Source organism: Nothoprocta perdicaria, unplaced genomic scaffold (genome assembly GCF_003342845.1).
Source record: "Nothoprocta perdicaria isolate Ctin4 unplaced genomic scaffold, notPer1 scaffold_6, whole genome shotgun sequence".
Lineage (NCBI taxonomy): Eukaryota > Metazoa > Chordata > Aves > Tinamiformes > Tinamidae > Nothoprocta > Nothoprocta perdicaria.
In genome coordinates, this window is record NW_020455865.1 from 8,682,289 (window position 1) to 8,703,347 (window position 21,059).

Genomic DNA, 21,059 nt, shown 5'->3' on the forward strand with positions numbered 1-21,059 from the left:
TTAACCTAATTTAGGATGAGAGAACAAGAAATCAGAGAAATGGACACCTGGAAGTGTCTAGGCAAAACCGTGCTTAGCACAAGACCAGCTTCAAAACTGAGGTTACTGAGCCCTCCGTCTCTGCACTGGCCAACTCCACATGACTTTGACAGATCTAAAACACATTAGGTTCCCAAGTGTTTCATGGAGATCCCCAAGCTGAAAACCCATGGACATGAGGCTGGGGAATATCTCGGGCCGTTATATCTCTGGTCTTGTGTTCCATGTTCTTTACAGATCCCAGTTTCCAGACCGGCTGAGGCAAACACCTTCAGACTCGGGTTTGTACGTCCAACTGAGGTGCTAGCACTTTAGACCAAGACAAGTCAGTCACAGGCAGCCTGAACTCAGTTCATGCAGCCTGACTTCAGGGAAAACCTCAGCTGGTCTTAGCTTAGGCCAAGTGATGTCTCAAAACAGCAACTCCCATGTCCATACTCCAGCCTCATCTCGCTAAATCTCCTGGCAGATGCATCGAGTTTCCAACCCAACGATGCGGGTCACAGGCTGGGCACAAAGCAGGGAGAGAAGAACACAAGGAGCCGTCCCCACAATCCTGCCTTTCTGGGAAATCCGTCCGCCCTGTGCGTGATGCTGATCCCAGCTCAGGAGGGCTGCCCCTTGCAGCGGCAGGCACAGGAGAGCCCTGGCCAACAGGCTGAGTTTGAAGACAGAGAACTGCTATGTACAGTAATTGGATTCCTCTTAGCTCAAGACACGCTAATTGGATTCACTTCAGTCTGTACTGGGTGCCCATCTCCTGGACAGAGGGTTTCTGCTAATAAAGATAGTGTTTAAAAAAAAAAAAATCAGGATGCTGCTTCTAGCAAAGGAGGAGAAAACATTTCAAGGCTCTGCTCACAGAAACCAAGAACCAAACCCTGGAAGCAACATGGGAGAGGCAGCTGTCTTCCGCCAAACATTCCCTTTCTAATTTTACCTGGAGCGTCTTTGGGATTAGCAATCAGCAACACCTGGCTAATTCCTGCCTGCTCAATCTGTGCATCTGCATGGTCGGGTGATAGAGAGGAAAATACATCTCATGGTTCGGGGCAACGCTAATGTGGCAAATCTCCTCCGGTCACAATGGGATGGAGCCTGCAAACTGTTTCTGCACGTTAGGAACAAACTGGTTTTTTTGCCTGACAACAAGAGAACACGGGAAGTTTTTGTTCACCTGCAAAATAAAACTTGAAGGAAAAGAAGAGCCCTGACAAAGGCTGTGACTCTGCTAGGAGCAGGGCCGGCCTCAGCGCGGCACAACCAGGTGCTCACGGCTCTGTGATGGTCCCGGTGCCATCGGGCTCAGCAGGGCGCTGCCACTCTGGGCTTCCCACCCCATGAGCACCAACATCACCCGCGAGCCCCTGGCAGCAGAACCGAGTGCTTCCGTGCAGCAAAGGCCACAAATTCAGGCTGTTGGAGGAAAACCTGTTCTTTTAGTGTCTGCAGGGCCGCCGCCGCCGCAGCAGCTGCTTTGCAGGTGCCGCGCGAGGCCTCGGGCACCCAGGCTCCCTCAGGATGCTCTGCAGCGCTCAGCGCCACGGGCAACAACAGAGCGCTGTGGAAATGCAGCAGGAGGGGCCCGGGCCGTCTTGGGGGGCACTGTGGAGCCCTCATGGGCTCATCCCAAGGGGCTAAACCGGGCACTGCCCCAGTGGCTGTGGCTGGGGAGGCCCGTGGGGTCGATCCAGGTGCAGCTCGGTGCTGCGGCCGAGGGAGCCGTCCCAGCCCTGTCCTCATCCCGCCCCGGGAGCCGTCTGTCCCGCCTGGCAGCTGCGGGCCCTGGTGCCAGGTGGGATGCGGGGGCAGCGGGGAAGGGTTGCTCGCTGCCCCCGGGGTCCCAGCCGTGCCGTCGTGCCTGGGTCAGGCACGGCATGGCCGGAGTGCTGCGGGACAGGGCGGCCGCCGTGTGGGTGAGCGGTGGGCCCTGAGCCCTGGCCCCGCGGCACTGTCACCTTGGTCAGGGTGACAGCGGGGCCTGGGGCACCTGGAGGTGGATTGTGGGCTGTGTGAGGGGCACATGAAGGGCTGTGGGGCACATGGAGGGCTGTGATGCTGTGCGGCAAGTTCTTGGGGGCTGTGGGATTCCTGGGGGCTGTGGGGCACGTGGCAGTGTGTGGAACTGTGGGGAGCACCCAGTGGGGTGCAGGACTGTATGAGCACCCTGGCAGGGTGCGGAGTTTTAGCTGGGTGTGGGGCTGTACAGGAGGGTCCCACAGGGCCGTGGGACCTGTGTGGGGACCGGGTCACCTTTGCCGGTCCTGGCTAGGTCTGACTGCCTATTCTGTCCTCCACAGAACGAGATAGTGGGTGAGTGCGAGCGGCTGCAGCTGCAGGGCGCTGCCACAGCCAGGCACGTGGCCGAGGTGCTGCCAGCCAAGAACCAGAGTGTCCTGGTAACTCCCCTCCCTGCTCCCAGGTGGTGGGGCGGGCAGCGCCTGGCGCAGGCCAGTGCTGACTGGCGCGGGCTGCGGGGCTCCTCAAGCTTTCCCTGTGCAACCTGGCAGAAGCTGTGGGTGTCCTGGCTTGGTTTCAGCCAAGGCGGATGTTGCTTCCCTCTCTTTGCAGTGCTAGAGCTAGCGAGGCTTGGGAATTGGTGATCGAGAGGCTGATCTTTGTGAGAAACACGTGCAAGAATGAAGAGCAGCTATTGCTGGAGCAGGCAGAGGAGGAGCGGGCGCTCCAGAGCATCCTGACGCTCTGGGCCAAGGCTCTGCAGAAGCTGTCTGTCCTCTGAACCTACCTGGTGGACATGATCACCAAACTGGATGACCAGGGCCTAGTGGTAAGTGCTGCTCCGTGTGCTGAGCGACATTTCAATCAGCCTAGAAGTGAATCTAGACTTCTTATCCTGTGGAGCGCAAACCTGGGGTTCAGGAGCTGGCTGCTCTGACAGCAAAGAAGTTGGAATTGGACAGGATCTAGGTTTGCAGATCTATCTCAAGAAAGCCCCTTGAGCTGCTGCTAACAAGCCCTGAGGGCTCTCAGTGGTTGCTAGAGCCCATGTTCTACCTGGCTTTGCCTTTGTGTGAAGTGAGGTGTAGTTGTCAGAACTACCATCCAGGCTCTGCTCTTCCAGATGTTGCCTTGCTGCTCCCGGCTGAGGTGTCTGTCGAACCAGGGTGATAAATTCCTCACGTTGGATTGTTGGTGCCGGCATTTGTGGGTATCAGGAGCTAAAGGACCTCATGTCGCAGGGAAGCAGAAGCAGCACGCAGGTTCACTGCGCAGCTCTGTACTTGGAGCAGCTGTCTGCATATTTTTCCACTCCTTTGATAGTAAGGGTAGCCCTTGAACAGTGCAAAGGCACCAGTGTCAGCGGGTAAGGAAACAAACAGATTTGATGCCAAGGCTATTTGACTCTTGGCTCACATTCTGTAATCTATGTAGCAACAGGGATGCATCTGGACTAGAACCTGTGCAAAACCACATGCTTTTTCTGGACAGTTTTTATCTAATGCAGACCCTACTGTGCAAACAGAATGAGCAGTTGGGCTAAGAGCAGAGGAAGGCCTGGCAGGCAAGCAGGAATTTCCCCGGGATATTTTAGTACTCTGAGGCTCTCCCTGTGTCATATCTGTGGAACTGAGACTTGCTGTGTGCCCTTGCTGTCCAGAGCAGTGGCACGCACCTCTGAAATGCTGGGGGGCAGAAACCTGGTGCAGGGCTGGCATGAAGTGGCTGCTATATTAAAAAGTAGAGGGGTTTGTTTGTTTGTTTATTTTCAGATACCTTTGTTATAATGGTACTGGTGTGCTGCTGGGAAGGTCAGTGTCTGGGTAATTCGTTTGCCCCACAGAGCACCTTTCTTGTTCTGAAAAAGGTCATGGGGACGTCAGAGCAGCAGGATCTCTTACCAAAAGCCCTTGGGGTTGTTTGCTGTAAGCACAGGATGCCCATGCAGTGTGGCCAGCTGGGGTGGGGAAGGAGCGACACAGAAGAGAGTCTGAGTGCCAACAAACTGACAGTCTGAGGCTTTTCACACAGAGGTCAGTGCCTGGCAATTCCTCGGCCTTTTCCTGACCTGTTCTGCAAGCTTGGCCACCCCTCCTCGGCTCCTTCTCAGCAACAGGTGACACCCTCCTCTCTGCTCCTTGTGCTGCTTTTGTTGAGGACGGACCAGAGAGACACCAGTAAGTCCTCCCATCTTTGCTTCACTGCAGCTCAGGCAGACACCTGAACAACCTGTCCCTAGAACACTAGGGACCAGGACACAGTGTCCTGAGGGGCTTTGCACATGCTCTGGCACTCGCTTACTTGCTTAGCAAGGAGACCCTTTCTAGATGCCTAGAAAGCTTCATGGGGCTACCTGGGAGCAAACCTGGCCCTGGCTGATGGACAGTAGGACTGTCCACCTGGAAGACCACCTGGAAGCTCCGTGTCTGCAGAGCTGCAGGTGCTGCATTGCCCGGGGGTAACACAGCTGAGCAGATAGACCCTCGGCTCCGTCTCAGCGAGCGGGGGCCCTGCTGCAGGTGTCGACATGACTCAAGGTCATCTCCTGTGGCGCATCGCTAATGTTAGGCCGCCCTCGCTTGTGAATGGAGCTGGGCAGGTGGATTTTCACAGGCATTTCAGTGGCTGCAGCAGCAGCGCTAAGTATCACTGGTGGATGCTGCATTACAGAGACCTTCAAGAGTATTTTTGTTTGTAGAGAAACAGTGACCCGCAGCACATCGCGAGCAGAGCGAGAGCCTCAGCCTTTACATGCAAACAGTGAGTTCTGTGCGTGTGCAGGAACCTGTCAGGCCCTTCATCTCCTGGCTCTGCTCCGTGAATTCTCCCGGAGTGCTGCCTTGCTTTCTGTAGCATCCCCCTTTGCCCAAACAATGAGGCTTTGTGGAGCAAAGGCCTCCCAGGGAAATCTGATCCTCCCAGCACAGCCTGTTCCTTCTGTTTCCTCTGTGTCTCCATGGCTGGGCTCAGACCCCTTCATTCTGTGTCAGCTGAGCAAGAAAGCTGTTGTCTCGGGCTACCAGGGTTGTGTTTTAAAACACTGAAGTCCTTTCACAAGTGCCTGTAACCAAAGGCAACTGAAAATACCAGTTAGGAGGCAGAGCTCATGTAGGCACCTTTCCCCAGCATAGTTTCTCTGCAACAAGTGGTCCTCTTGCAACAACTCCAGATTGTATTTCTATAATGCTTCCTAGTGATCTTTATAAGCACCTACCAGCTCTGGGCAATAAATCAATGTTTCAAAATAGCCCTTGGGTTTCTTTGCTAGGACAGAGGCAGTGGCGGGAATTTTAGAGCCACAGGAGTCTGAGAAGTTAAACTTTAATCAGAAGTGCGTTCAGAGTCCGTTGCTGCCCTGACTATGGGTCTGGGTGGCTCTCTGTTGTGTTGCAGGTCAGTGACTTGCTCAGGTCTCGTGCTCTCTGGGGAGCCCTGCAGCAAGGTCCTTCATTTTGTGCCCAAGGACACATCCTGATGCTGTGATATGTCTGCCTGGTGTTTAAAAGAAAGGCAAATGTTGGGAGTAAACACGTAGCTTCAATCTGCTTCAGACTGAATGGGACCTGAAGGGGAACTAGGGAAGCAGTAACTGTCCCGTGCGAAAGGCGAGTTGTGCTGCCCTGGCTGCTGCAGCCACGAGGCTGAGCAAGAAGAGGAGCCGCTGAAGCCGGGGGACAGCACAGGGTGCCCTGCTCCCGCTGCGGAGTGTGCACTGGCCAGGAGCCAGCCTGGAGACAGGCCTGGCCTCAGCCGCTATGTGGCCGCTAGCTGCTGTATCGCCTGCACTGGGGGCTGGCAGCAGCTTCCCTAAACCCAGAGCCTCCGCACATCTCGGGGCAGCCCTGGGACGGGGTCGGTCGCAGGGCACCTACATCAGTGCTGCTGGGGGCAGGGAGTAGGGGGGGAGGCTGCCTACAAACCGGAGCGAGCGAAGGCTGCCGTGACGGCACCTCTCGCACCTCCCGGCTTTGAGCAGCTTGAGGGGTGCTGGAGGTGGGACAGCCTGATGCTAAAACCCCCCAGCTTACAGCAGTCCCCGGGAGCGGAGACGCTGAGTGGCAGCAGCGCGGCTCTGCTGCATGGCCTCCAGCACCAACCTGGGTCCAGGTTTCATCCAAGGGCCCAAATCGAGATAAGAGGGGTTTAATTTCACATATGGGAGTTTGGATATAGGATCTTTAGAAGTAGGAAAGTGTACTTCATGTGAGATATACATACTTAACGGGCAGATGTTAACATACCTGCCCCATGCAAGTGACCCCTGGGCAGCCTTGTGCCTGGACTGCATGCGTGTTGCACGATACCAGGCTTAGCGCATTCCTTCTCTCAGAGAAGGATGTCTCCAAGTCTCATGCTGCTCCATTCTCTATGAACTCAGGCAGTGTTTGGCTTCATGGAAAGTCAGCCTTTAAATGAGCAGGGAATGAACTGTAGAGACGTATGGAGAGCACGGGACGGCGGCACACACTGCAAAGGGTTTGGCCAGCGCCCGGGAGAATAAATCACCGAGCAAATGAGGCTGTGGCTGCTACAGCTGAAAGGGCGAGCGGCACCTCTTCCTGCTCGCCTGCCACGGCTGGCACCTAGTGCGCAGGTTTGCCCTGTGTGGCCCTTCTGCTTTGCCTGACCTGGCCGTCAGCCTCATTGCATTTGCTGCCGGGTGCCACAGGGCAGCGATCACCTCAGGGAAACCCTCGCGCTGCAGCCTGTTCCTTGCTGGGATGTTTGATGCCCGTGGTGCTGGCGTGAGCGCTGCCGCTGCCGCCGTGCTTGGAGGGCGCCCTGCCAGCGCGGGGGAGCTCGAGCACCTCGGGCTCCAAGGGCACCCTGTTCCCGGGCGCTGCAGCTGCTTGGTCCATTACGGGCTGCATCCCCGGAGATGTGATCTGCGGAGAGCAGGGACGGGCTCCATCCCCCCGAGCTATCCTGCCTGCGGTGCTCCCGCCTCACCCCTGGTAATGTGGGCAGAGTAAATGACTAGCCTGTCCCAAACTTGTTTCTGTTGAAACCTTCTTGTTGAACTTGAAATTTGAGGGTAGGCTTTGGGAGACAGCAAGGGCCTCCCTCAAGGAATTGGGTATTGCAAGAGTTGGAGTTGATTTGCACAGCACCTGGCAAGAGCGCTGTGGCCTTGTTCCCTGGGCGGCGTGGCGGGTTGCAGCGGCACACTGGCCTTCACAGCCAAGCATCAGCTCGGCATCAGCTGGCAGCTCAGGCATCGGCCTGACAGCACCCAGCTCTCCTGAACACACCAACTTCTGTGGCCCAGGCTCCGGGAGGAGGAAATGGGGAATTGGGGAAAGGGAGGCGTCATTCCCTCCCAGCCTGCCCTATTCGGGAAGGGGGATGCTGGCAAGGATGGCAGAGCAGGGTGCGCAGGGCAGTGCGCAGGAGCCCTGGGTGCGCTCGGCTCGCAGCCCTACCCAGGAAGGGAATAAGCTCAGCCCTGCAGACGCCCTAATAAAGGGTTGTGTGTGGGGCCCTTCTCGGTGTGGGGACACAGATGGATTCATGTGAATATCTGTCTCCATCCCTCCTTGCTAGAATTATCTTTCTAGGGTCTCTCTGCATTACACCAGGGTGCTTTGCACCCTGTCCCCAGCTCCAGTAGACAACACTATTAACCTGCTTCCCTATAGTGTTGGGAGAGCTATGGAAGGAAGGTGCACGAGAGCAGAGCGTGGGAAGTATGCTTTATTAGGCTGGGGCCCCTTCTCCGCAGGAGGGCAGGCTCTGGGCGACGTTTCTGCCTGTTTGAGGCGCGGGGAGCGAGGCCTGTCCCGCGCGGCTAGGCCGGTCCGAGCAGGGCGAGGAGGTGGCTGAGCGAGGGCAGGACGTGCTCGGCCGGCGCCTGGGGCGGCGCGGTGGCCGCCAGCAGGAAGCTGTGCATGCCGGCCGCCCGGGCCGCCGCGTAGTCCCGCACGTAGTCGTCGCCGACGTGCGCCGCCTGCTCCGGCCGAACGCCGCCCAGGCGCAGCGCCTGCTCGAAGATCCTCCTGTCGGGCTTGGCGAAACCCACGTCTTCGGAGGTCACGACGAACTCAAAGTGGTGCCGCAGGTTGCACTGGGACAGGACCTGCTCGAGCCGCCTGTCGAAGTTGGACACGACGCCCATGCGAAAGCCCCGCTGGCGGCAGCCGCTGAGCGTCTCCTCGGCGCCAGGCAGAGTCTCCCAGGTGCGAGCGCTGCAGAAGTCCCGGTAGAGGCTCTCGGCGAGGCGCGCGAGGACGCGCTCGTCACGCACGCCGCAGAGCCGGAAGGTCTGCTCCACGACGCCGAGCCACCAGCGCCGCGAGCCGAGGCCCTGCGCCAGGCCGTAGTTGGGGAAGCGCCGCTGCTGGGCGCCGTAGGCCTGGCGGAAGGCGCTGCCGAGCGCCTCCGGCTGCAGGCGCACGCCGAGCGCGCCCGCCGCCGCCGCGTAGCTTTCTCCCACCGGCTCGCGCAGCCGCAGCAGGGTGTCCTTCACGTCCCAGGTTAGCAAGCGCAGGCTAAGCATGGCTTGGGTGAAGCCCGGGGCTGGCAGGCCCTAGAGCACGCGCAGGGCGGGAGGCAGAGGTGCCCACACCGGGGCAGCTCACGGCCGGGGCCGCTGCACGTGGTGCCCCTGCCTGTCCGGCCGCGCTGAGGGGCCCCGCCTGCCCGGCCGCGCTGGGATGGCCGGGGCTGCCCGGGCCGCGCTCCGTGTCCCGGCTCAAAGGCTCCCTGGGTGGCGCGCGGTGCCGGCGCAGGCTGTGGCGCCGGGACGCGGGGGCTGCAGGCGGCGCGTGCGGGAGCACCCAGGACGTGCGGAGCTCTATGCAGGGCTCTAGGCCGGGCTCTAGGCCGGGCTCGCGAGCGGGCTGGCGGCGCAGCGGTAGGCGGGGCTGTACTCCGGGAACAGGCGGGCGGGGTGTAGCGGGCTGGCCGGCTGTAGCGGCGGTACCTGCGGGCAGCGGGACTCGCGGCTCCGCGCCGGGTGGGCGCTGTGGCCCACGGGCCCGTCCCTGCCTGTCCCCGCGGCGCTTCCGGCGGAGGGGCCGCCCCGCGCCCGGCGCCGCCGCTCAGGCCCGCGCCGCCGCCTCCTCCTTCAGCCAGCGCAGCAGCTGCGGCGCGAAGTACGTGATGACGGTGTCGGCGCCTGCGGGCGGCAGGCGCGGTGGGTGCGTGGCCTGCACCAGGCCCTGTGTCCCATGTCCCGTGTCCCGCCCTGTGTCCTGCCCCGTGTCCCGCGCTGCTCACCTGCGCGCCGGAACGCCGTCATGGCCTCGGTGACGGCCGCGCGCAGCGGGAAGGCGCCGGCCTGCGCGCCGTGCCACAGCATGGCGAACTCCCCGGACACGTGGTAGACGGCGAGCGGGTGCGCGGGGTGCTGGGGGTGGCGAGGCCGTGAGCGGGGCTGCCCGGGCAGGGGGCAGCCCCCGGGACACCCCGCTCCCACATCTGCTGCCCGTCCTTGGCCCCTGCACCCACTGCCCATCCTGCCGCTGCCCCCACGGCGGCGCCCACGGTGCCCCCGGGGCCGCGCAGGGCAGCGCAGCGCTTACTCGGGCCTTGACGTCCCTCACGAGGTCCAGGTAGGGCATGCCAGGCTTCACCATGAGCATGTCGGCTCCCTCGCGCACGTCGCGGTCCTGGTGGGAGGACACAGAGCGGCCCTGCAGCGCGGGCGCCCGGACCCGGCCATGGGCGCCGCGGCACCCGGCAGCGGCAGCGCGGGGAGGCCCTCGCTCACCACGGCTCGTGCAGCCAGGCCGCGGGCGCCCGGGGGCAGCTGGTAGCAGCGCCGGTCCCCGAAGGCCGGCTTGGACAGCGCAGCGTCCCTGCAAGGAGGCGGTGGGTCAGCGAGGCGGCCGCACGGTCGCCCACGCCTTCCGTGCCGGGCACAGGGATGGGCTGCACCAGCCGCGCGCCGCTTTCTCTTCCCGCCCGGAGCGGGACGTGCCGCCCTTTGCATCGCCTGCAGCCCCCGCAAACCGGGGGCTCCGTCAGGCCCAAGCCCGCCCGTGCCGGCTGCCCCGGCGCACGGCGTCTCACAGCGGCAGCACCGGAGGCTCCGGGCCAGGCCCTGTTCCCCGGTACCCAGCTGGGGACGAAGCTCCTGGCCAGCCCAGGGTGGTGCTGAAGCTCCTTGCAGAGACACTCACCTGAAGGGACCGTAAAAACAGGACGCGAACTTGGCGCTGTAGCTCATCACGGAGACCTGCAGAGGACAGGGAGGAGCAGAGGAGCTTCCTTGTGTCCCAGCTCTAGGACAAGAGCCATTACCCCCTCTGCACTGTTTCCTACTCGGCCCAATGCACTCCTTGCCCTGCGAGAGGCCTCTTACCCTGTGTGTCTGGGCAAGGGCTTTCCCTTCCCACATGCACTCATGTGGGGACTGCCCTGCAACACGTCCTGGGGGAAGGTGGAGCCCTCTTCGGGCATCGCTCCCGTCACAGAGGCGCAGCCTCCATACGGGCTATGCAGGAGCTGCGCCCAGCTTTGGCATGCACAGATCCCAGGCTCACCTTGTTGCCCAAGTCATTGGAGATCAGCGCCTTCTTTATGGCCGCGATGCGCCCGTCCATCATATCTGAGGGGGCGACGATGTGGCAGCCTGCGGGGAGAGACCAGAGGCTGCAGCGGCGCCAGGAGCCCGAGTTCGCTCTGCAAGTCCCGGTCAGCAGAGCCGGGGGAACCCACCGCTCCTGCGGGAGCAGACCCTGAGCCTCCCCCTTCAGAGGGAGGGAGGAGCGAGGGGCTGGTGCAGGGCATCTGCAGCTGTGCCAGGGCTGGCGCCTTGAGGGCTGCTGGAGCCCCTGCCAGCTCAGAGTACAGGCATTCCCAGCTTCAGCCAGTGTCACTTGCTTTTGGCTCTACAGCCAGCAAAAAGAGGGAAATCTGCAGGAGTCGACTTGGAGACTGCTGCCGGGAGACTCCTCACCTGCCTTGGCATAAGCCAGCGCCACTTCTGCCAGCCGCTGGCAGCTGAGCTCATTCTGGATGGTGCCGTCCTCGCGCAGGATGCCTAGGAGACGCGGGATTAAGTGGTGTGGAGGGGACCCTGCGTCCCACCCCTGTCCCTCAGGGCTGGTCACACACGCCCAGAGTTGCAGAGAGGCCCTGAGCTACGCCGGCAACTGCAGTGACAGGAGACCCACATCACGGCACTCCAGGGACCAAACCCAACACGGGTGGCTCCAAGAAGAGAAGACTGAACTAGGCACCCAGGTGGGTGCTCGGGTGACACTCAGCTGACCAGGGAGTGAGACTCTGCTTCTCCCATTGCCACAGGTGCCTTAGCCATCTGTGCCCCCACTCCATCTGGTGGCTCTCCTAGTTCAGCAGGCTCTTCCAGGCTCAACTCAGCTGCGCCCAGGCCTGAAGCCCAGGTCACCTCAGACCCCGCAGCAGTCACCGCTCCCGCGGCACGTGCGAGGAACGTGTGGGCGCCCACGCCGCGCGCTCACCACAGTGCCCGTGGGACGTGTACGGGCACAGGCAGACGTCGCAGGTGACGAGCAGCTCCGCGAAGGTGGAGCGGATCTTTTTGATGGCCTGGATGGCAGGGGTGTCCTCCGCGTCCGCGGCAGAGCCCCTCTCATCCTGTGAGAGAAGAGAAAAGGCTCTGCGCAGAGCCAAGGGCCTCCCTTTCTACACCAGGCCCTCTGTGGCAGAAATGTTTTCTGAACTGTTAAGACCCTTTTGGTGCAGAGTGTTGTGATCTCCAACAATGGAAAAGGGCATTGGAGCTTCTAGTAATGATTGCAAGTCTCAAGAGCAGCTCGTAACAGCCCCCAGGGAAAGACCAGATTGGGAGAAACGGTCCTCCGAGGCCGTGCCTCCCACTTGCTGCAGCACAGAGCTCCTTTCTCCTGCAAGCAGCGATGCTCCACATGTTCAAGGACACAGAGGACAACCCAGGGCCACCAGGAGCCTTACAGGTGTCAGCACAGTCCCCCATTCCTGTCCCACCACACTGAACTTGCCCAGGAGACCCCCTGGGCCTGACGTTGCCCCCCTACCCCCCGGTGGCTACCGCAGCCCTGCTCCCACCATGCTGACACACACTGACCTTGGGGACCTTGCTGGGCACCCCGAAGATGAGCACGCACTTGAGGCCATCCTCAACGAGGGGGCGCAGCATCCCCTCCAGCTTGTTGATGCCGTACCTAGGAGGAGTGGAGCTGCAGCCAGAGCGCACGGAGAGCCCGGAGCAGGGCTGTGGAGCGGGGCTCCCCCTGCGCGGGCCCAGCACGGCCACAGGCTGCTCCCCGCCCGATGCTCCTTCCTGGACGGAGCGGACAGCGCGGAGCCCCAGGCGGGCGCAGCTCCAGGCTGCCCACGAGCAGGAGCCGGCGCAGAGCCCGCTGCTCCCCGGGGGGGTTTCCAAGGCTCTCACGCGCCTCGGCTTTGGGATCAGCTCCTGGCGTGGCCCCAGCTCCCGGGCTGGTGTGCGGCTGCTTGGAGCAGCGGCCCTGGCGAGAGTGCCACGAGTGCATCAGGTCAAACAGGCAACGCGCCGACCTGAGCGGTGCTCGGGCAGACAGGCGCTCGTGGGCAGGGCCGTGCAGCAAGGGCCTGGGTTCATCACCAACCCAGGTGCCAGCCTGTAGGCACCAAGAAGCAGCTGGAGAAGCAGAGGTGCTGCCTGCAGCCCGGGAGGAGCAACCCCAGCCCTTATCTGGTGCTGCAGACGGGCCATTCCCGAGGCAGGGCCACGGGGGTGGCTGGGCCCCGCTCGGTCCCGGCAGCTGCTCTCAGGGCCCTTATCGTGGCTCTCCTGCTGCAGCGCTGCACAAGGCAAACGGGGCTGCGTGGGGTGCAGGGTGAAGGGCGGATGCCCAGACTCTGCGCTAGGCTGAGCGCCCAGGCGCCGGGAGCAGGTCCCCTGGCCGCCAGGTCCCTTGTCCCGCCTGGCTGGGGCAGCGGGCGCTGCCGCTCCACCTCCTGCCACCCAAACGCAAAGACAGAGATGTTTCCTGGAGCAGCTGCCCTACACAAGGGAGATCCCACTGCCCCACAGGAATATTCCCCCTGCCTCCTCTGAGCATGAGCGTAATGCAGCTTCAGGTGAAGACGGGATCTGCCAGTGCCATGGGATGCACAGCAGGACAAGAGCCCTGCTGTTGCCCAGATTTTCCAGCTGCTCCTGGAAACCCCAGCAATGCTCTGCCAACCTCTCTGCGAGCCTGGCCCCTGCAACACACGGGGGCTCTGGGGCAGTGCGGATCATGCTGCCATCGCTGCCAACGCCTGCCCCAGGCGGCCGCCTTGCCGTGGTTCCCTGCCCTCTCTCCATAGGTGAACGCTCCCATCCTGCCCAATTCTGGGGGATCCTCAAGCTGGGGCATACGGAGGGATGGAAGTATCCGGCCTGGGCCCGTCGCTGCCCAGACATCTGCCGTGTCTGTGGCATAGGGCTTGGCCGAGAGCCCGGCGTCCTACCTGGCCTGGCCGGGGAGGCTGGCGATCGGCTCCACCGCGTCAGGACTGTCGCTGCGGAGGTGACAGGACAGACGTGAGGACCGGGCAGTGCGGACACCCGTTGCGCCCAAAGGACCCTGCGCCACTCCCAGCCCGCCAGGGCACCGCCCCGTCCCGACCTGCTCCCAGGGAGTCCTGGAGGCCTGAACAGCCCCCCGGGAGCTCGGGGGCACTGACTCTGTGGTCCCCAGCACGGCCCGGCTCGGGTTTATCCCTGGCCTACAGAGCCAGGGCTTGCTCACGTGACAAAGATGGGGTAGATGAGGTTGGAAGCATCGAAGGTGGCTGTGGAGCACTGCCAGGAGCGCAGCACCGGGTGGAAGTAGCCGCTGTGCAGAAGGGAGTCGGCCTCCATCCCAGCAATTCACGGCGAGACTGTGGAGTAGGGCCTGAAACACCAAGGGAGGCAGGTTGGGGGCCGGGTCCTGGCAGTCACCACGAGCTGCCGGCGAGGACAGGGACAGAGATGCTTCGGGCAGCCGCAAACATTGACCGATAGCAGGACCCGCGCTCAGAACCGCTCCGATAGCAGGAACCGCGCTCGGAACCGCTCGAACAGCAGGAGCCGCGCTCGGAACCACTCCAACAGCAGGCGCCACGCTCGGAACTGCTTGTGTGCCAGCGCAGGGTGCAGAGCAGCCCCGCGGGCAGCGCAGCCGCTGCTCGGCGCAGGAAGGCTCCTTGTCGGGCCCAGCGCCTCCTGCCTCCGCGCTCGCCGCTCTCAGGCCGGCCGGCTGCTCTGCCCTCCAGAGCCCTGGAATTAGCTCCGCTGCCCTGGTGCCCGGTAAACAGAGCACGGCCTTTGCTACAGCCACGCCACGAACTTTGTACCAGCCTTGCGAGGCCTTGGGACTCGCTGGGCTTTGTTTTGGCGTGTTCGAGCGTAACAGCAATTTTCTAAAGATGAGATGAGATGAGATGGCCGTGGCTGAATTTGTGTTGCCTAATTGCATAACTCTGTGATACAAGCAGAACTTTTACATGCACAGCAGTAACAAGCTGTTCAGTGCAAAATGAAGCAGTTATGGCTGCAGCCTAATGGTGCAGTCACAGAAGAGAACGGGAGCAGAGGGTGATCCAGAAGACACGAGGGCTTCAAACACCTCACTAGGGTTCACTTGCTGCTGGATAAAGAAATGCAGACCTGGGGGTTAGACGTAACAATGAACAATTAGTTCATACACACAAACCACATCACACGCAGTAAGTTTGGATACAACCAAGAGTTACATGCACATGAAGAAAGAACAAAGCACGGAGCGTACTTAAAATGTACCAAAATAGCCCCAAGGGGTCTTCCAAGTGAGGAGGGATGAGCGGCCGACATCAGCACCGACATCAGCGCGGTGCCGTTCCCGGTGGACAGGAGGGACCCGCGCCGGCCGCCTCTGCCCCGGCTGCACTCGCTGTAGAGCTGCCCGTCGCCAGAGCGGAGCCTTTGGGACCGAGGGGGCGATGGGAGGCAGGGGCAGAGTGGATGTGAGCAGGCAAACGCATAAAAACTTTAGCTGTATGTATCAGCTGTACTTGTGCTGACGCTTCTCTAACTGTTTTCTGTAATACCTACACCGGGCTAATGGTAATTCTCCGAGGAGACAGGTAGGGTTTCAGTTTCACTAAGAGCAGGTTCTTGCTTTGCTGATAAGGAGCGCTCCCTTGTGCCAATAATGAAACGTGGGGTGCAGCGAACAGGCAGGAAGGGCCCGGATAGAGGGCCCAGCAGCGGGTGCGCGGCCACAGTGCAGCTGCAGTTACAGCCCTGCGAAGCACGACCTGAAAACGGGCTGTTCGGAGCAGCATCGAGGGCTCCCGCTCCTGTGCCCATACGCTGCAGCTGAGCCCGCGACCCAGCGCGTGCGGCCTCCGCACCGCTCATTCCCAGCGTTGGCAGCACCGCGGGATGCAGCGCCTGCGGATGAGGGGCTGGCGCGGAGCGCACGGCTCCCCAGGCCGAGGATGGGGCACGTTTCCCAGCGCTTGCACCATGCCCTGCTCTCTGGGGACTGGCCTCTGAGAAGAGTAACCATGGACCGAGAGCTGGGGGGTTAGGTGGGGAAGAGCTCATCATTCACCTTGGAAAGAGGGCAAGAGATTCCCAAGCCCAGCAATGCTGCAGTTCAGGACCACACTAGGGAGCAGCCCCTGGTTTCCAGTCCCAGGCACAGCTTTTCTATGCATTGGCTTAAATCCAAGAGCTGGGAGTGACTCCTGCAGAGATCCAAGACGGATTCCCCTCTGTCTGCACCCAGCGCTCCGGGGCACAGAAGCCCCTGTTAGCTTCCCAGGGGCACAGTCCAGAGAAGAGTCTGATGCCAGCACTCGCTGCACCCGGCAGCAATGGACTTGTGCAGGAGAAGGCTCCAGGCTGCGTAAAAGCCCTCAGATGTTTTGCTGTTTCGCAGGGGGATAAGCTCAAGACCTTTCAAACCACGTCAACGTTAATCCTAATGATCAGCCTGCATTTGACTAGCGCACTGCCGAGGGCACTCAGTGGGATGAGAGAGCATCCCGTGCGATCCAGGGATGGAAGCAAGTCCATTGCTTCCCTAGCAGCTTCCTGGGGCTGGGGGCAAAGGCTGAATGACTTATTATTTACAGAATTATTTATATATAAATAAACACTGACCAGTCCCATTGAGCAAGTGCACTGGTGCTCACGTGGGAGCCGGTGCCTGGCTCGCTGGCAGTGTCGCTGCGTCAAGCAGGGAAGCGTTTTTAAACCTGGGGAGCTCCCCCACCACCCTCCTTCCTCCCTGCAAGGAGGGCCCCGTCCGCGGTGCCCGGTTGGCAGCACGGGGAGCTGCCCGCGCCAGCGCCAACAAAGCGTTCAGTGAGCAGAATGCACCTCGAGAATCCCGAAAATGCTTTCATGGCTAATCCCAGAGGAGGAAGGCGAGGGGGCAGTGCGGGGGAGTCCGAGGCAGCCGGCTCCAATTGCTCTGTGAGGGACAGATAGAGGCTGCAGCTGCGGAAACGGAGCCGTGCGCGGGAGCAGAGGGGAGGGTCCCGCCGGAGAGGTGCGGAGCGGAGATAGCGGCAGGTCGGGCGGGCCCATGGCGCCATCCTGCACCACGTGCACGATCCCCGCGGCCTCGGAATGGGAGCCGGGACCCCAGAGCGACAGAGCCACTGCAGGCCGAGCACAACCACAGCAATACAGAGGGGTGGCAGCGAGAGAGCCGGCGACGAGGGACCCGTCCGAGCAAGGAGGCGTCGCGGGCGCTATCTCCTCAGCCGTGCCTGGTGACGGCGCGGAGTCCCCTTTCCCCAGCCCCAGATCTGCCTTCCCAAGGCCGCCTCCTTCATGCACGTGAGGCCGAGTGACCCGGGACACGGCTGCCACCCTCGGAGCACTAATAACTACGCGGTTCAGAACAACCCTCCCTCCAGAGCCAGAGGCTCCAGGAAACGTTTTAGCTGGAGCTCCTTGGAACAGGCCCAAACACACGGGACCGGAGCAGCTCCTTGGTTCATCCCAGGCCCCTGAAGGGGAAGCAACCAGTTGCGTCGCTGTGTTTAGCTGTGGCGTGGAAAACGTGAGGAAAGTGAAGGTGCTGCAAAACTGGGCTCCAGTGTGAGCGGTGCAGGAGACAAATGGGACAAATCGGTAATTGGGGTCAGTAACGAAGGGCAGGGGCTCACTGATGAGTCCGGCTGCCCTGTTACCTCCGGCATCCCCACTGGCAGCCGGCAGGGCCCCAGCACCGGCTCCTACCGGGACCACGGGAGCATCGCACGCGGCTTCGCATGCTCGGGACGGCGGGCACTACCCGGGGCCGGGGCTCCCGGCGGCGGGATCGCAGCGGCGGAACCCAGGGCGAGCCCCGCGAGCCGCCCCGGGCTGGGAAGGAGGGCGGGGACCGCCGGGGCCCTGGCGACAGCGCCGGGACCCTGGAGGCGCCACCCGGGGCTCTCCCGTCCCGACTCGCTCCCCCCGGGCCGCCGCCGCCGCTCTCACCTCCTGCCTCCGGCTCCGCTGCGCGCGCGCCTCTCAGGCCCCGCCCACACGTTTTGCATAACAGGGCCACCTATTTGCATAGCCCCGCCCCGTTAGGCGCACGTGTCCGCGGGTGGGAAGTGGCGCGCGGGATGGGGCGTGGCCTGCGGAGGGGGGCGTGGCCAATCCGGAGCTCTGGGAGCGGGAGCGGGGCTGGGGGGCTCCGTGGGGCCCACGTGGATCCAGGCTGGGGCACGCGCGTGGAGCCATGTTGGGTGGGCGGCAGGGAGGGGGGCGGCCACGGGCAAGCTCCCTGTAGGTCAGTGCCGCTGCCTCCGGACCCGCGCGGGCGCCAGGCGGATACCCCGGCAGCCAGAGCAGCCGGCACCGTCCTTCCCTGCTATCTGCGCTGGAGCTGATTTCATATCCTGTTTCCCACTGTATTTTATCCCATGGCTTGGGCCTTTGCTCGGATATGTGCTTGTCTTGAGGCAAACAGCTCATTTGTTTTGTCTTCTTTTAAGATAAGGAAATAACTGACTCAATCTCTTCACAGAAATTGGCTTTTATTTAAATATTGTTCCCTTCCGGAAGATATAGTCCGGATACATGCTATAAAAGAGGGAAAAGAAAAAGAAAAGAAAACAAAAAAAAGAGGGAAGAAAAAAGGAAAGTGAAGGAAGGGGTTTTTTATGCATATGTTTAGAAACCTTGGAGAGATACTGCAGCCCTTCAGCCTCTTCTGCCCTTCCCGAGTGCAGGGCAGCAGAAGCCAGGTGCCAGAAAGCCTCTTTCTATCCAGTTCTTCTCCTGAGCTGGGCTTCTGCACGACAGAAAAACATCACCGTCGAAATAAGGGAGCTTTGTGGGAAGATTTATGCACATTTTTCAGAAGAACCTGCACCACTGCATGGATGCACCGCTTACCCCAGGGCTCGCCTTTAAACTGTGCAGCAGCAAAATTAGGAGTTTACTTAAATGTGCTTAAATTTTTCCTAAGGTTTCCTTCAGCAGAGCACATTTAAGTCCAAATATTAGGTATATTAGCCTTGACATGATCAGTCAAGTAATAAAACTTTCCCTCCCTGCAGAAGGGGCTTAGTTGAATAGATGCGTTCCCACAGAAGGGAAGATAAAGGTGTTAAAGCCAAGAATTCAAGTACGACAGAACAAAACTACAGGAATGCTGGAAATACAAACCCCTGCTAGAACGGGGCCAGCAGGTGCCCCATCTTTCCCTGGGAGCGTTTGAAACCCCTGGGTGCGGGCAGCCTCCCGAGGAGGAGCGTTCTGTCCTCTGTCGTCGCTGCAGCCCCCCACGCCGGGGGCAGACTGCGCCTTGGGAATTGCTGCGGATAGCTCGCACCCTTCAAAGAAACAAAACCCACAGGAAAACCCCAACCGGTCGACTATTACCATGTGTAAACTTGCTGCAATCACCAACCTCTCTGCAGAAGCAACTGCAGAAGGTGAGAGAGAGACCACGAGATCCATCCATGCCCACTGCTGACCTGCAGCAAACTTACCCCTAGGTTCAACCTCGCACCCTTGCTGATACAGGACACATCTTAGCTCTTAGTTTTGCTTCGGATTTTTTTAATAAAATGGCTCTTGGTCTCCCAGGGGCTTTTAAAGACATAAAACAAGCACTTTGGGATGTTTAGTTTCCATTACGGTTGCAATGAAGTTCTTTTGCTTTGGATTGATTCTCTGGACAGAACGTCAGTTCCGTGGACCACTGGTCCCTGTACAGTTGCACTGCATCACTGCATACAACTTGTACATTGTAAAACACATTATCAGTGTCACAGCAAAGACAAGGCACAGTCAGAATGCAAGAAAATGAAGGGAAAATGAAGCCACTTATATAAAACCTTAGAAGATGAGCCTCTCAGAGGTGATGGGGTCTCTCTCAGCATCATCATGTAGTTTGTAAAGCCGAGTTATGACCTGTTTTCTGGCTTGGTTTGACAAGCCTATTCGACAGGCTTATTCAGTTCCCTCACATTCTCCTGACCAGTTGCCATACTGAGAATCTGACATTCCTTTTTCGTGTATTTCAGAGCCAATCCAGCATAAAAAAAGCACAGTCTTTTTAGCCAGGAACTACTGTTTGGTCAGAATCTGGAGAGTGCCAAGTTCCCAGTGCGCTGGGAGGAGGTGGTCCTTCCACCAGAAAAGCTGCAGGAGAAGTCCTTTCTAAACAAGTAAAAGCCAAAGGGATGGTCCCAGAGGAACCGTACAAAGCTCTACTGGAAACCAGGAGGGGACAGACCAAGACAGATTTACAGCATTTATATCCTGATGAAAAGGGCCAAACTCCCGCACGCATCTCATCCAAAAGCTCAGTTGTCCACCTCTTCCTCCTCATTTTGCTCCTCTTCCTCCATTCTTTCGTCGTCGTCCTCATTCTCTTCCTCTCGGCTCTTGTCTTGCTCCTCCGAGTCTGCCTTTTTGTCTTTGTCTTTCCTTGCTTCTTTCTTTCCTTTCTGTTCACGCCTGTAAGCTAAAGACAACCGAGCATGCTGAGCACGCGCGGAGCGGCCGGTGTCCACGGCCGTCCAGGGCCGCCGCGGCCGCAACTCGCCCCAGCCCCTGCGTTGTGCGGAGCAGCTCCGCAGGGAACCCGGCTAAGCGCCGTTCAGCAGGAACGTGCTGAAAAGCCCCAGGAGTTCACATGTACAGGCAGCACCCGGCACTGGCCTGAGACAAAAATAACAGGGGAGTGATATCAGAGGAGCCTTTCCCCAGTCATCAGTTGTGAAATGATGTTATCCCAGTCCTGTTAAGGGGTTAGTTATTCCCCAGGCAAACTGCAGTGTAGTGTGGGATGCTGGGCAAAGAAAAGAGAAACAAGGCAGGGAAGCAAGTATTGCTTGTTGAACTTTCTAGGAAAACGGAACTCGGGGCTACTCAGACTCCTCGGACATGAGGTGAGACTGGTACCTTCCAGTGATTCTTTCAAAGGGGCTACAAATCGCTGAAACTCCATTTCCTCCATGGCAGAGAGCACGTCACCAGCATTTAGCGTTTTCCTCTTCCCCTTCATCGCAAAGTTATTGGCACTGCCAGAAACAAGGAGAAGAGAGATAATCAGTAACCACCAGTTTATCATTCAGGTGTTCCTATCACATGCTAGAGCTGGCTTAGTAGAAGGTATTTTCTGGTTTATACTGGCTGCTCGTGTTTTCATCTAGTTGCACAGTGAGTTCTCTGTTTGGATGGATCTTTCCCACCAGGAACCGGGGAAGGAGAGCGATGTGGCCCTTAGCTCTAGGACGAGCTCCGCGCGGGTAGCGGGCCCAGCTCTCCTCCCTTGCCGTGCCCAGGGCAGAACGAGCCCGACTGCTGCACTTTGACGGGCTGCGCTCGATTTTGTGCATTTTTATTTATATTTTATTTGTATAAGCAGCATCTCACTGCAGCACCTCCCGGACAGGAGGCGGGGAGGTAGGAGGTTATGAAGCAAGCGCCCTGGAGATGCGGCCAGCCGCTTCTTACCACGAGGTCGCGTAGAGCACAAACACGCTCGCCGCTCGGGATATCGCGCTCCGCGCTTCCTTGGAAATATTCACTCCGTCGGGAAGCTGAAAGGAAACCCGGGATCTGCGGGCGGTGCTGCAGGCGGCTCGGCGCGCAGCCCTCCCGCCCGTGGGGCCCCGTGCGGCCGGGGCGCTCC

At 60.1% G+C, this 21,059-nt stretch overlaps 4 protein-coding genes across 5 annotated transcripts in view; 1 reads left to right on the forward strand and 3 right to left on the reverse strand.

Annotated features, from left to right (window-relative positions):
- The first annotated feature begins 1,916 nt into the window (after positions 1–1,916).
- Positions 1,917–5,481, forward strand: LOC112956125 (B box and SPRY domain-containing protein-like). Its single transcript, XM_026049631.1, is given in 5 exon segments — positions 1,917–1,955; positions 2,340–2,438; positions 2,550–2,554; positions 2,617–2,827; positions 5,392–5,481. Coding segments are annotated over 5 exon segments (444 nt in total).
- Positions 5,482–7,716: 2,235 nt separating this feature from the next.
- Positions 7,717–8,513, reverse strand: HDHD3 (haloacid dehalogenase like hydrolase domain containing 3). Its single transcript, XM_026049448.1, has one exon. It carries the CDS (start codon positions 8,492–8,494, stop codon positions 7,787–7,789), a length of 708 nt encoding a protein of 235 aa, XP_025905233.1. The 5' UTR covers positions 8,495–8,513; the 3' UTR covers positions 7,717–7,786.
- A 525-nt stretch (positions 8,514–9,038) lies between these two features.
- Positions 9,039–17,421, reverse strand: ALAD (aminolevulinate dehydratase). Of its 2 annotated transcripts, XM_026049321.1 has the most exons (12): positions 17,402–17,421; positions 13,686–13,832; positions 13,405–13,455; positions 12,032–12,128; positions 11,427–11,562; positions 10,901–10,984; positions 10,485–10,573; positions 10,122–10,177; positions 9,710–9,797; positions 9,522–9,608; positions 9,217–9,346; positions 9,039–9,115 (listed from the first exon to the last, which is right to left on the reverse strand). In XM_026049321.1, the coding sequence occupies exons 2-12, from the start codon at positions 13,796–13,798 to the stop codon at positions 9,039–9,041; spliced, it is 1,008 nt and encodes a 335-aa protein (XP_025905106.1). In that variant the 5' UTR covers positions 13,799–13,832; positions 17,402–17,421. The 2 variants fall into 2 exon arrangements, with proteins under 2 accessions (XP_025905106.1, XP_025905107.1); XM_026049322.1 differs by lacking the exon at positions 17,402–17,421 and having other exon boundaries at positions 13,686–14,073.
- Positions 17,422–18,354: 933 nt separating this feature from the next.
- The window catches only part of POLE3 (DNA polymerase epsilon 3, accessory subunit), a 4,494-nt gene continuing 1,789 nt past the window's right edge, over positions 18,355–21,059 (reverse strand). Inside the window, exons 2-4 of the mRNA XM_026049632.1 lie at positions 20,882–20,967; positions 20,327–20,445; positions 18,355–19,886 (exon numbers count right to left, since the gene is read on the reverse strand). Coding sequence (XP_025905417.1) covers positions 19,726–19,886; positions 20,327–20,445; positions 20,882–20,967 — 366 coding nt within the window. The 3' untranslated portion in view covers positions 18,355–19,725. The remainder of the gene's footprint in view (positions 19,887–20,326; positions 20,446–20,881; positions 20,968–21,059) is intronic.